The sequence below is a fragment of the Dendrobium catenatum genome, unplaced genomic scaffold, assembly GCF_001605985.2.
Source record: "Dendrobium catenatum unplaced genomic scaffold, ASM160598v2 fragScaff_scaffold_970, whole genome shotgun sequence".
Taxonomy (NCBI): domain Eukaryota; kingdom Viridiplantae; phylum Streptophyta; class Magnoliopsida; order Asparagales; family Orchidaceae; genus Dendrobium; species Dendrobium catenatum.
In genome coordinates, this window is record NW_021319432.1 from 31,295 (window position 1) to 44,298 (window position 13,004).

Genomic DNA, 13,004 nt, shown 5'->3' on the forward strand with positions numbered 1-13,004 from the left:
TTGGAATCAACCATGAAGTTTATAAATGAAGCTTTTCTGAATTTAAATGCATCATTACTATATCCCTTGCTTCAAATTCCATGTCCTCTTATTTAAATAAGGGGAAAACTTACAATTATCATAATTAACAATCCATATTCTACTAACACCCTCATTTAACTCAAGCAAAAATGCACCAAGTGTATTTCATGCAAACCATGATGTATCAAAACTTTATTTTTCAAAAAAATATATTCAATCCCACCTTATTCATGAATTTTATGTGAAATTTTTGTAAAATTTAACAATGATTTTAACAATGGGATTGTTTGGATCACATTTAAAGAGTTTAAGAGATTAAATTGAATATTTTAAATAGTTTGAACTACATGACCCCCCTCTACAAAAATAGTTCAATATATAACTATTGCACATATTAATGAGAAATTTGGGGAAAATAGTAAAGTTTGTTATGTGCTAGCTTATTTTCGACTCAAATGCTTTCTGCATATTATATTAAAAAAACTCTAGGTCTTAGCTTCAAACTTATATGAATTTTAAAAAATCTTTGAATAGGTACATATATTATTGATTTTCTTTCAATCATGGATACAACTTTTAATTTTGAAAATCTGATACACACACACATGAGCCTCCTAAGTTCCTATAAATATTTATGCAAGTAAAATTTCAACATTCCAGCTAGTAACACCTGTTTTAAATATTAAACAAATTTTGTCTAGTGATGGGTCCTTTAGGTGAGTATCCTTACTATCGCTGGTGAGATTATGCACCTTCATATGATTTATGGATGATACATGATAAATTGCATTGCCTTTCTCAGTTTGTTTAATGCAATACACAATTCTCTAGAGGTGTTATTTAAATTTGAGTGAATCGATGGTGTACGCCCCATAATTTTATTTAGAAGAATTATATATTTTAATAAATAATAACCAGAGCTAACTAATTTTTTTTATCAATATGAATAGCAGCAGAAATAAAACTATCGATCAAAACATTAATATATACATTTGTATTCATTTCCCAAAAAATCATAAACACTACTCAGGATCTATACAATCATATCACAACTAATCTGTCATGAGTACAAAAGAATAACTAAAATAATAAGAACTTGAACCTGAAGGTTCATGGTCAATCTCTAACTCCTGTTCCCTTGCTCTGACCTGAAATCATTTAACCACATACAATGAGCTCAAGAGCCCAGCAAATATCCAAATCCTACAATTGAACTCAACGCAAGACAAAGGAGCAATATGCATATCCGTTGTCAAATCATAACGATAACAGTCATATGATCAAGAATCAATACAGAAATAGTAAAGATCACATGCAGTAGCAATTGAATATGTAAACTATATAACAATACGACACGGAAGCAAGTAAATCAACACGGATGTTAAATCGATAAAAAAATCATCGTATCAGTGCTATCAATTCATAAAGAAATCATATAAATCAGTAAAACCAAAACATCGGTAAAGATTATTGAAATCATATTAATGTAGTAGAATCATATAACTATGTATATATGCTATCCGATTATTTTATATCAAAATCAAATCAGTATCTTAATCATATGTTCAGTATGTCACGCTAAAAAAGTAAGAAGTCTTAGCTTAATTAGTATTTTTTCAGTATCATATCAGTGTCAGTAAAACATTGGCTTAATAAATAGAGTCGTTATACTTTATCATTCGGTACAGTAATCATTTATTTATCTCTCAATCAGTGTATCACGTGAATCAGACGAGGATATTACTAAACCACATATTTAAAGGAAAGCTCGTCGGCCTACCATTCTGTATAAGTCAGTCAGTCTCCAGCCAACGCTAGTGAATGACCAATTTTTACTTATTTTTCTCCACACTTATTATCACAATACTATAATAGTAATATAGCAATCAGCTATTGTTCAACTGCATATTCACACTCGTTGTCATGCATTGCAGTAAATAAAATATAATTATACTTAATTAAGAAAGTGCCAAAATATCCCAATGGCAGATAACAAAAAACCCTACTAAGCAAAAATTTATGTTTTAAAAAATTTACCAAATTACTAAGACCGTACATAAAAATATACTGAAGCTTTAGTTGAACTAAAATACTATTTTTATATGTCAAAATAAGTTTCTGAATAGACAAAAATTGTTTGAAATGCTCCCAACAAAAAAGTCATATTATCAAATTTTAAATTTAAAAATTTCAACCAAGAGGGGTCCCCAAACATCTAAAAAATGCTCCCAAATTTCTATAAAAACTCAAAACCCAAAATCCATCAAGATATAAAATATAAATTGAAAAAAATACTTAAACACTTAAAACAAAATTCATCCGTCCTCTACAACAATTTGTCGAGGTGGATAAGTCTGAAAATCACTTCAGCTCATACAGAGCTAATTTTTGGTCTAGAATATCACTATGATTCATTCTGAATTCGTCTCTTGCCAGTAAGGACGTGGCGCGTGTCCTTTAACTGGTAATTTTGCCGCTAAATGGCACTACATCTACAATTTCGCCGCTATATGGAACCACATGTAAATGGTTATGATCGGGACCTTCTGTCATGATGGTTTTGCCGCCAAATGATACCACTAAATTACAGCATGGTCAGAGCCCACATGTTCCCCAATGATTTTAAATCATTGATATATGAATCAATAGGATATAATCGATTGGGCATAAATCCCTCTATTAGCTAAGGTGGATTCATATTTTTCTCCTTGGACAAATACTCACCCTAGATCTATAAGATATCATTAGACAAAGCAACTCATGGTTGCTGACAAGGATCCTTCTGTCAAGTTGGGTTGACAACTTCCGCTAAGTAGATCATAGATCACGATGGTCTGGGACGACGGAACCATAGGATCTTAATTGGATCTATCATCACTTCCCCCCACCATCCTCTTTAAGTGCAAGGTGGTGAATTTTTAATTTTAAATATGAAATTTCAAATACCTAAACATGTTGCTATTATACAGCAGATACTATGTATCTATTTGACGACTAGCCTTAATTGAAAGTTCTCTCTTGTTATTGGGAGGGGTAATTAACTATAGGGGCTTGCGTCTATAGGAAACTTGAGCTCAAATCATAAAGTCATCGCAAAATGAGGGCGAAATCTCTGGGTAGTGTCTTATTCAAAACTCAATCTGCCTTCTGAAAATTTGCCTTGGAACTTTAGCGTTAAAACTCTCCTCGACGACCCGAAAATGAAAAGAAAGGGGTCCGTGGAAAGGCCGAGGCTCGAATTTTAGGAGCCCACATAGGTTAGCTGTGGGTCAAACCAAATGCCACAGTCCATACCAGAGAACCACATGAAATAAGTAGAGGCTTAGACCACTGAGCGAAAATTTTTGCCATATAGGGTTGAGTTAGATTTAGGTTGACCTAGAACTAATTTTTCTCAAACCTAAATTGATTGACATATAGATTTGAAATGAAGAATGAGAGATCAAAACTGTCCTTTTATCGGTTGGTTAATCTAAGGTTGGTCCTCGTTAGCTTGATTTATTGGTTGAGTTTGGATTCTAGCTAAGCTAGCCAGAGACTGATTTAATGGTTGAGTTTGGATTCTGGCTAAACTAGTCAGGGACTCAATATTAGAAATGGCTCACAGAATTGCATTGAACTCATCAAAGGGTTAGCGATGACCGACCTTGATCTAGTCAATTTAACCAATGGTCAAAATTAAGAATTGCTTAGATCATCTCTAGCCTAGGCTAGAGAATAAATTAAAGGATATTAAATTCAATCAAATGCAAATAGCTTAGATTGAGAATGACAGAGTCAGGAGAGTAGAGAACACCTTGAATTGCATAGACCTAACTACCTAAGCATCAATTGACATTGGAGGTCCATGACCTGTTGTGTCCTAGTTATATTTCTTTAATTTTAGCAAGTCGTTGGTGTTGTATGCGGACCTGTGCTTTATAAATGATAACGGTCCAATCTTGACATATACTTGATGCCAATGATGAGATTGATTACAGTTTGTTAACTAATTGAGTCTGTTTTAGGATTGACTCGATGTTTTTTAATTGATTTAGGTATATTTCTTTGTGATTATCCTTATGAGCTTTATTTATAAATGATCCCTTAAGATTGTCTTTTGACTGAAATGAAAAATTATTGAATTTTTGCTGCTACCTCACCTTTTGATAAACCCTCTCTGCCTTGGAATTTCCCTGCTTTTGCACCATGTATCTCTCTCATCTCACTACCATGTCTCTCTCTATCAAGTGGGCGGTGAATTCTTTTTGACTTGCCTTTCCTATAATTCCTTCGCCGTCATCACTGCCTTTTTTTCTCATCACACAATCTCCACCTACTGCATCTCTCCTGATTCCAGCCCTCAGTCTGTAGTTATTTCTCTACCTTCCTCTAAGCTCCTCAACCACTAGTGGAATTTAAGAACCCTTTAATATCCTTCCCATGGGTGAATCGACCTCCCTAAAAAATTAAAAAAATTCTTTATTATATGATTCTTTAGGTAATTTGCCCTCTATATATTTTTTAGTCTTTATTACAAGAATTTTTAGGCAATTGCCCCCCTTCCCCCCTAAAATTTTTAAAATACTATGGTCTTTAGGCAATTGCCCCAACATAATTAAACACATTGTGTAGAGATGTTATTGTTAGGGAACGGTGAACCAAATAAAAAGAGAAATAGTAAAGAGAATTCAAAAATATCCTTACATCCAAAATTTGTTTTGGGAGCGTTGCCTCCGGAAACCCCCGCCAAGGGGCACTGCCTCCTTGGACCCCCGACATATCTGCAAAGCGTACAACGATGAATAAATAGGGGTCGGGAGGCAGCGCCCTCGGAACAAATTTTAGTTGTAAGGATACTTATGAAAAAAAAAAAACTCTACACTTTTACTTATAAGTTTTATCTCCCTAAAAATTAAGGTTGGATCCACCCTTGCTTCTTCCCAATATAAATCAATTCTTTGATTTCCTTTCTCTATCTAAGATGTATTTGGCATGTAGAGTCCTCATTTTACAGCTGATATTTTACAAATTTTGTGAAGTTCAAAAGGTTAACTTTCAAAGAATAGAATAAATACAACAATACTTCCATCCATCATCTGCTTGTTGATATGAGCCAAATGAATAATTTCTTATTAAATGTCAAATTTCCAGGACAACCAGGAGACCGAGAGCGAGGGATAGGACATTTATGGGTTGCAACCTTGGAGAAGAAATCCAACTTGCCTGGTTGATAATATTTTTTTCAAAAAATGGAGTGGTTTTAGATGTGCAGTAGTAATCTACTACAGAACTGCTTCAGGATCTTGTCCAAAGTCTCGTGAGGCCAGAAGAGTAGATACCTTAAGAGTGTTTAATTCCACAGTATTTATATTGCTGCAATTGTTGTTTCTTACTCCTGACTGGAAAGAATTATCACAACTAATGAGAACTATTCAGCTTGTCCTCTTTTATCACTTTCGTAATGGAAGAAATGAAATTATTACTGCTTTAATAACTCCAGATTGTTACAAGCATAGATTATAGCTTGGATTTGTGTTTTCTTCCATGCCAAAAATCCTCATTAGCTCATCAAGTTCTTATTATAGCTTGTTCCTTAGTGAATGATTGTCATGACCTGTGCAAAATATAAGCTGGGATATACAGGTTGATTTTTAGTTCTGTGCTCTAGCAGAGAGCTTGATAGAAAAATTCACTGCAATTTTATTTGGTAGGATTTGCTCTGATTGAGGGATAAAACCCACTATTTTCTTCTTTTTCTTAATTTTTATAATTATTAGTAGGATCATGCCTTCTCTCATAATTATAAGTTTATTTATCAGGCAACTAGGAATGTCTAAGGCTTATTTTCTCTACCTGGAATTTGGTATAGTTTGTCTGATACTTTTATCCTTTTCGAGACATTTAGGTTTCGCTTGAGGCGATTTTCTTACTGCTTTATGAAACATTTTTAATACAAAATTTTTTGTATAAAAAATCTTTTTTTAGAAAGCAGCAAGTTGTCTCAAACGAAGCCTTAGGCTAATTAAGACAAACTCATACACGCAAATCTCGAATTCAAGACCTCTTAGTTGATAGCTGAAGCTCCCAACCAACAGATAAGATGAGCTATGTATCTGATTCTTTTAAGGTGTTGCTCTCAAAGGAATGCTTGTTTATAAGTGGGCTTAGCTATTAATCTACATCTTCTTCTTTTCCATCTACACTTGTTCAATCTTGATATTACTTTTGTGCTTGGAAGCTGTTAAGCTAAACTTTATTGGTCTACTGATTGGTTGTGAACGGCCAACTCCTTCACCTGCATTTAAGGATTGCTTCTTGTTATTTGATGGAGATCATATGATCAGAGAAATTATTCTGTGCGGAGACAAAACACAGAACATCATTTGAAAATCAATCAGAACGCACCACGGTACCGAGCAAGGGGTGATGTGATGCATTATGGTTGGTCTTCGAACAGTGTTCGGCGTCCCCATATAATCAAGACTTTTAACTAAAATTATTTTGGAACCAAATTTTTTGCTCTTCAATATTATATATTTTTATATATTTTTTTTATAACTCATTAATAAGTTATGAATAATATCTTTATAAATATATTTTAAAAAGAAATAAATAAATAGTAATTTTATAAATCTATTAGAATACTACAACTCTATTTTTTTTTACAGAAACTTTTATAAATAAAATAAGCTGAGATTACAACAGATAAAGAAGGAAAAAAAGGGAAATAAAAGAGGAAAAATACAACCAAAAAGTGGGCTCAGGAAACGGCCAAGGCTTCCAACGTTCCTGAATCCACGTACGGGCCATCCAGAAAAGTGAAGCTAGCAACCACCTACCAACTGACCCGAAAAGAAACCACACCAACGGTTGCCACACGATAGACAACAGAGACGCGAGCCCCAACTACATCATATCCCTGAATCCATCGCCTAAACAAATCGAACAGCAAAAGCACAGGAAATTCTTAAAAAAGCATGGAAGCAACAACATAACACATTAAAAGATAATTATCGTCTACGCCGGCCTCTCCCACGAAATCTCCCCCGAGAAACAGTAGTTTTAGCAGGTCTAGCACGAACCAAAGAGAAATCATTACCAGGGTCAGAACCCCTACAAAAATTCGGAGAGGCCAAGCCACCTTCAGAAAATTCAGATTTAGATTCACACTCTGACGAAACCTCCAGCCAGTTAATATGGTTTCTAACATCCAACCCCGAATGATCACCCAATCGATTGGCCAAAGTTTGCGAATCAACCAAATGAACAGGGACCTCAATTAGATTATTAACAGCCGGGTCAAACGCAACATCAACACCATTAGGCGGGGTAAAATCTACCTGACCTTCCAAATGCAACAAACAATCATTCACAGGCGTAGCTACAGGGGGAAAGAAAGGCAACGCATTTGTAGATAATACATTCCCTCCAACAACCTCTCTAGTTAAACCAGAATTATCAAGAGCAGAAACCAACCCAGTCAAAGCCTCCTGAGTTATATTCACCATAACAGGCTCAGCCACAATACAGCCCTCCTCATTATTAGGCAACACCTCAAAATTAGAAACATAAACACCCTCCAGATGCAACTCATCTTGAATAAGAGGAGACTCAGCCAAAACCTCCATAATCACCGCCGGGGCCTCAACATCAGGAGACGGAACAACCAAATTCAGAGGAGGCACCACACTAACAGGATTTCTAATCACCTCATTCTCATTCAATTTACGGTTCTCAACATCTTGAGCCTCAACAAAAACATTCTCAGCAAGAGGAAGATTAGAGTTCAAAAAATGTTTCGCATAGGAGGCACAGTGACCTTTAAGATGTCCTAGACATTTGCAAGACTCACAAAAATCAGGGAAAGTTTCAAATTGCACATTTTGAATATACCCAGATTCCTCAGGACCCAGCCAAATCTGTTTCGAATAAATCCTAGTCACATCCAGTTCGACTAAAACTCGCGCGAGAGAAGGTCGAGATCCAACCGAAGTAGCCGAGTCGACCTTCAAAGGATTACCAAACATAGAACCTAAAGCGTGAAGGATACCCAAATTGGAATGACCGGAGATTCACATCCAATGTCCAGAATAGGCGACAATTTCATAATCTTCATAAAACAATTGTTCACCATATAAGATCGATGGCAAAACACACGGCTGTAATCAAGCTCATTTGACAATTTAATCAAAACATGCGAATGATCCAGAACCTTGACCGAGAACTCCGCTTTGAGTTTGAGGGCAAAGAAAAATTTTTGAATGGCATCCAGAGAAGGGCGTTTTGTGGGAAAAAAAACCAACTAAGGCAAATTGAAAAGGCAAAGAAAGCACAAATTTCAGCCTCAGAAATCCACAAAGACGGTAAACCTCGAAAAGAACCATGCCGGAGATCAGGAAAACTCTCCGAAGACACAGAACCAGATAGAGCTTCAACAAAAGATTTAGATTTAAACGAACTAACCAAAAAACCAGGGTCCTCAACCCGACGGACCGCCATCCAGCCGGAACGGCCGGAGAAGAACGCGTCAAACAGCGGGAAGAGGAAAGGAAAGTTTATAATACCATAGAATAGAGCACTCCCCAACCGAAACTTGACGGAAAACGACGCCGATGAGCCTCACCATCCGCCGCCGACACGCGTAGGGCAAAACCCTCAACCACATCCCTAATACTACAACTCTATTGTTTTGAATGCAAATATGAAAAAAAAAAAAAATCATGTAAATTCTTCAAATATTAAAAGTCAAACAAATAAATAAATTAGAAAAAATATTTTGGAAATAAAATTATTAAATTCTTTTCAATTTCAATATCAGTTTCTTTAAAATGATTTTAATAGTATTAATCAATTCAACCACATATTGAGTGACAATTAATTTCCATTTTTACAAATTATGTTCCCTCTTATTTTTAAAATATGAAATTTTACTTTATATGACTCCTAATGCATATAATAGGAGAATTGTTATTTGTTTTCTTGAATATTGTTTTTTCAAAAAACACATTTTGAATGAAATTATTCTATCCGTAAACTATTTTTTTTTAAATTTGAAGTATTTTGAATTGATTTAAACATGTTGCAATTCAAACCTCTTACAGACCAATGTTTGAATTTGATTCAAATCCATATTTGAACAAGATTTAAAACTAGTTTAAACTTGATTTAAATCTTGTTCAGAACTTAGTTCAAACTGATTCATATGAGGGATCCCTTCAAACTAGTTTAAACTTGATTTAAATCTTGTTCAGAACTTAGTTCAAACCTTTTGATGGGCTGCAATCACCTAATGGGGACAAGTTCTTGGATTGTAGTTGCCTACTTGAGGCGAGTTTACCTTTAGGCTAATAAATCCCTTTTTAGCTGAAATTGATTAATTCGAGCTAGCTTTGACTTGCACTACGTCGAGTTAGGTCGAATCGCACTATGTTGAGTTGAACCGAACTTTTGAATATTTGATTTTACATGTGGGGCCAAAAGGAAACCCACTACTCCAAAATGATGAGATAATATATTTTCATTAAACATTCAAAAGTTTGTCCATTCGCGTCTAGGCTTGAATTTTCGGCCCGGATAGTCCAAATTGGACAATTTCTTGGGATCCATGGAATCATTTTTGACGTTTTGGAATCAATTTTAGCACTTTTGGAGCTCAATGAAGCTTCTATGATCAAGTTTGAGCAAATTTTAAGTTTGCAACACAATTTTTTGCTATTCGATCAATTAAATAGGAGACCGTTTGAATTTCGATTTCAACAAATTTATAGTCGAACTGAACGCCACAAAAATACAAATCCAACGACATCAAATTCAACTCAATTCGAGCCCAAATGAGTCCAAGTCAAAGACCCGAATCAAATTTTGAAGGTTTAAACAATAATTTGGATTATCAAACAATTTTTAAATGTGATGTGTTATAGTCGAATCGAGCGGCTCAACAAGACAAATCCAATGAGCCCAAAATCACCAAGTTCTAATATTATTAAGACATTCAAAAGTCCAGTAAATGGTCCATGATCACGGGAATCAACATCAGTTATCCATTCAAACCACTCCCAAATCACCCTTGATCTTCCTTATATCTACTGATCATGCAACTCTTGGAAAATTATAAATAGAGATTCCTCATTCCCCAAGCCAGGAGAGGGAGGAAGCTCAAGCAAAGAAGAAAGGAAGAGAATGAAGAGAAGGATGAACAGAAACTTGAGCTCTCTTGCCACCAGACTCTTCCTCGGCCACCGTCGGACTTCCACCATACAATCGACTAACGCCTGACTTCTGCCCATCGTCGGACTTCTACCCAACACTGGACTTCCGCCCATCGCCCGATTTCCTCTTGTCGCTGGACTTGTCCCCGTCGTTGGACTTTTATCGTACTTCTTTCCTACATCGAACTTCTATACATTATTGTACTTCTACTCGATATGGAACTTCTGCTTGTCACCAGATTTCTACCAGACGCCAGACTTCTGCCCGTCGCCAGGCTTCTACCTATCGCCAGACTTATGCCTATCGTCGGATTTTCGTCGGACTTTTACTAGACGCCAAACTTTCATCCATTATCAAACTTCTACCTGACATAAGACTTCTGACCGTTGCAGGTCTTCTGTCCGTCGCCGGACTTCCACTCGTCGTCAGATTTCCACTCGCCGCCGAACATCTACCCGTCGTCGAACTTCTACCAAACGCCGAACTTTCGCCCGTCATGGGACTTCTATTCATCACCAGATTTCGACGTCGGACTTTTGCCAGTCGTTGGATTTCTACCCGATGTCGGACTTCAACCCATCATCGAACTTCTGCCAGTCGCCGGGCTTTCATCAGACTTCTACCCGACACCAAACTTCCACCCATCACTTGATTTCTACTCGGCACCAGACTTCCACCCTTCTCCGGACTTCTGCCCGTCGCAAGACTTTTGTTGGACTTCTACCCGATACCAAACTTTGCTCCATCACCAGACTTCTAACCTCCGTCGCCAGCTAACTACGGTCCTTCTGATCTCCTTCACTAAACAATACTCTTTATGACTACTGTCGCTCGTCGACTACGGTCCTTTCGATCTTCATAGCCAGATTACGGTCCTTTTGATTTTTGTTGCAAGATAATTGTCTTTTCTGACCACTAGCTCGTCGACTATGATCCCTCTGAACACTGTTACAAGATTACGGTCTTTCCGACCTCCATCGCCGTCCAACTATAGTTCTACTGACCAAACAAACATATCAATAGTGATTCTTTCAGGTCCTATAATGTAATACACTTTATATGATGCATATTTTTCGCCTTCTCCCAAGGAAGAGCCTCATTTGTAAACGACTGCAAATAATAGTAGATTCATTCAAGCTGGGCGAGGCCCCATGATTTTTCCCCTTTTCAGAGTTTTCCACATAAAAATCTTGGTGTCTCTTATGAATGCTACACCCTCTCTCTTATATGCTTACGTATTTGATTTTCATACAAAATTACGGTGTTAAAATTTATATTTCTCTACTGCTGCAAATATTACAGGACGCAACAATTATGATAATGATAACTTGCATTGTTTACTTCTGCTTGTCACCAGATTTCTACCAGATGCCAGACTTCCGCCCATTGCCAGGCTTCTACCTATCACCAGACTTATGCCTATCGTCGGATTTTCGTCGGACTTTTACTAGACGCCAAACTTTCATCCATTATCAAACTTCTACCTGACATAAGACTTCTGACCGTTGCAGGTCTTCTGTCCGTCGCCGGACTTCCACTCGTCGTCAGATTTCCACTCGCCGCCGAACATCTACCCGTCGTCGAACTTCTACCAAACGCCGAACTTTCGCCCGTCATGGGACTTCTATTCATCACCAGATTTCGACGTCGGACTTTTGCCAGTCGTTGGATTTCTACCCGATGTCGGACTTCAACCCATCATCGAACTTCTGCCAGTCGCCGGGCTTTCATCAGACTTCTACCCGACACCAAACTTCCACCCATCACTTGATTTCTACTCGGCACCAGACTTCCACCCTTCTCCGGACTTCTGCCCGTCGCAAGACTTTTGTTGGACTTCTACCCGATACCAAACTTTGCTCCATCACCAGACTTCTAACCTCCGTCGCCAGCTAACTACGGTCCTTCTGATCTCCTTCACTAAACAATACTCTTTATGACTACTGTCGCTCGTCGACTACGGTCCTTTCGATCTTCATAGCCAGATTACGGTCCTTTTGATTTTTGTTGCAAGATAATTGTCTTTTCTGACCACTAGCTCGTCGACTATGATCCCTCTGAACACTGTTACAAGATTACGGTCTTTCCGACCTCCATCACCGTCCAACTATAGTTCTACTGACCAAACAAACATATCAATAGTGATTCTTTCAGGTCCTATAATGTAATACACTTTATATGATGCATATTTTTCGCCTTCTCCCAAGGAAGAGCCTCATTTGTAAACGACTGCAAATAATAGTAGATTCATTCAAGCTGGGCGAGGCCCCATGATTTTTCCCCTTTTCAGAGTTTTCCACATAAAAATCTTGGTGTCTCTTATGAATGCTACACCCTCTCTCTTATATGCTTACGTATTTGATTTTCATACAAAATTACGGTGTTAAAATTTATATTTCTCTACTGCTGCAAATATTACAGGACGCAACAATTATGATAATGATAACTTGCATTGTTTGAATCTTCTCATGATTATATTAGAAGTTCCAAGTATCTCTGTGGTCTAATGATTTGCATTGTTGCAATGGTATGCATAGGGACTCTGTGATTTAATGTAAACTACTGATTTGATTACTATAATATAAGTATGTAAGGGAATATATGATATCAATGTGGCTATTTTTTGTGGTTTTTCATTTTCTGATGATTTTCTCAGTGCAAATGTTGGTAGCAAGGCAATAATTCAATGTAGCATGTGATGCAAATAATTTTGGGATGGCTATTTTGATGGAAAATCTGATGATTTGTGATAAAAATTTTCAATGGAATCTCTGAAGAAAAAATTATATCAC

At 36.8% G+C, this 13,004-nt stretch overlaps 1 protein-coding gene across 3 annotated transcripts in view; it reads left to right on the plus strand.

Moving 5' to 3' along the window:
- LOC110111261 (high mobility group B protein 15) overlaps positions 1–5,497 on the plus strand; it is a 30,188-nt gene extending 24,691 nt beyond the window's left edge. For all 3 annotated transcript variants that reach the window (XM_020843041.2, XM_020843042.2, XM_020843043.2), the window contains one exon: positions 5,155–5,497. In XM_020843041.2, the coding sequence (XP_020698700.1) occupies positions 5,155–5,184 (30 nt within the window). In that variant the 3' untranslated portion in view covers positions 5,185–5,497. The remainder of the gene's footprint in view (positions 1–5,154) is intronic.
- Positions 5,498–13,004: the final 7,507 nt, after the last annotated feature.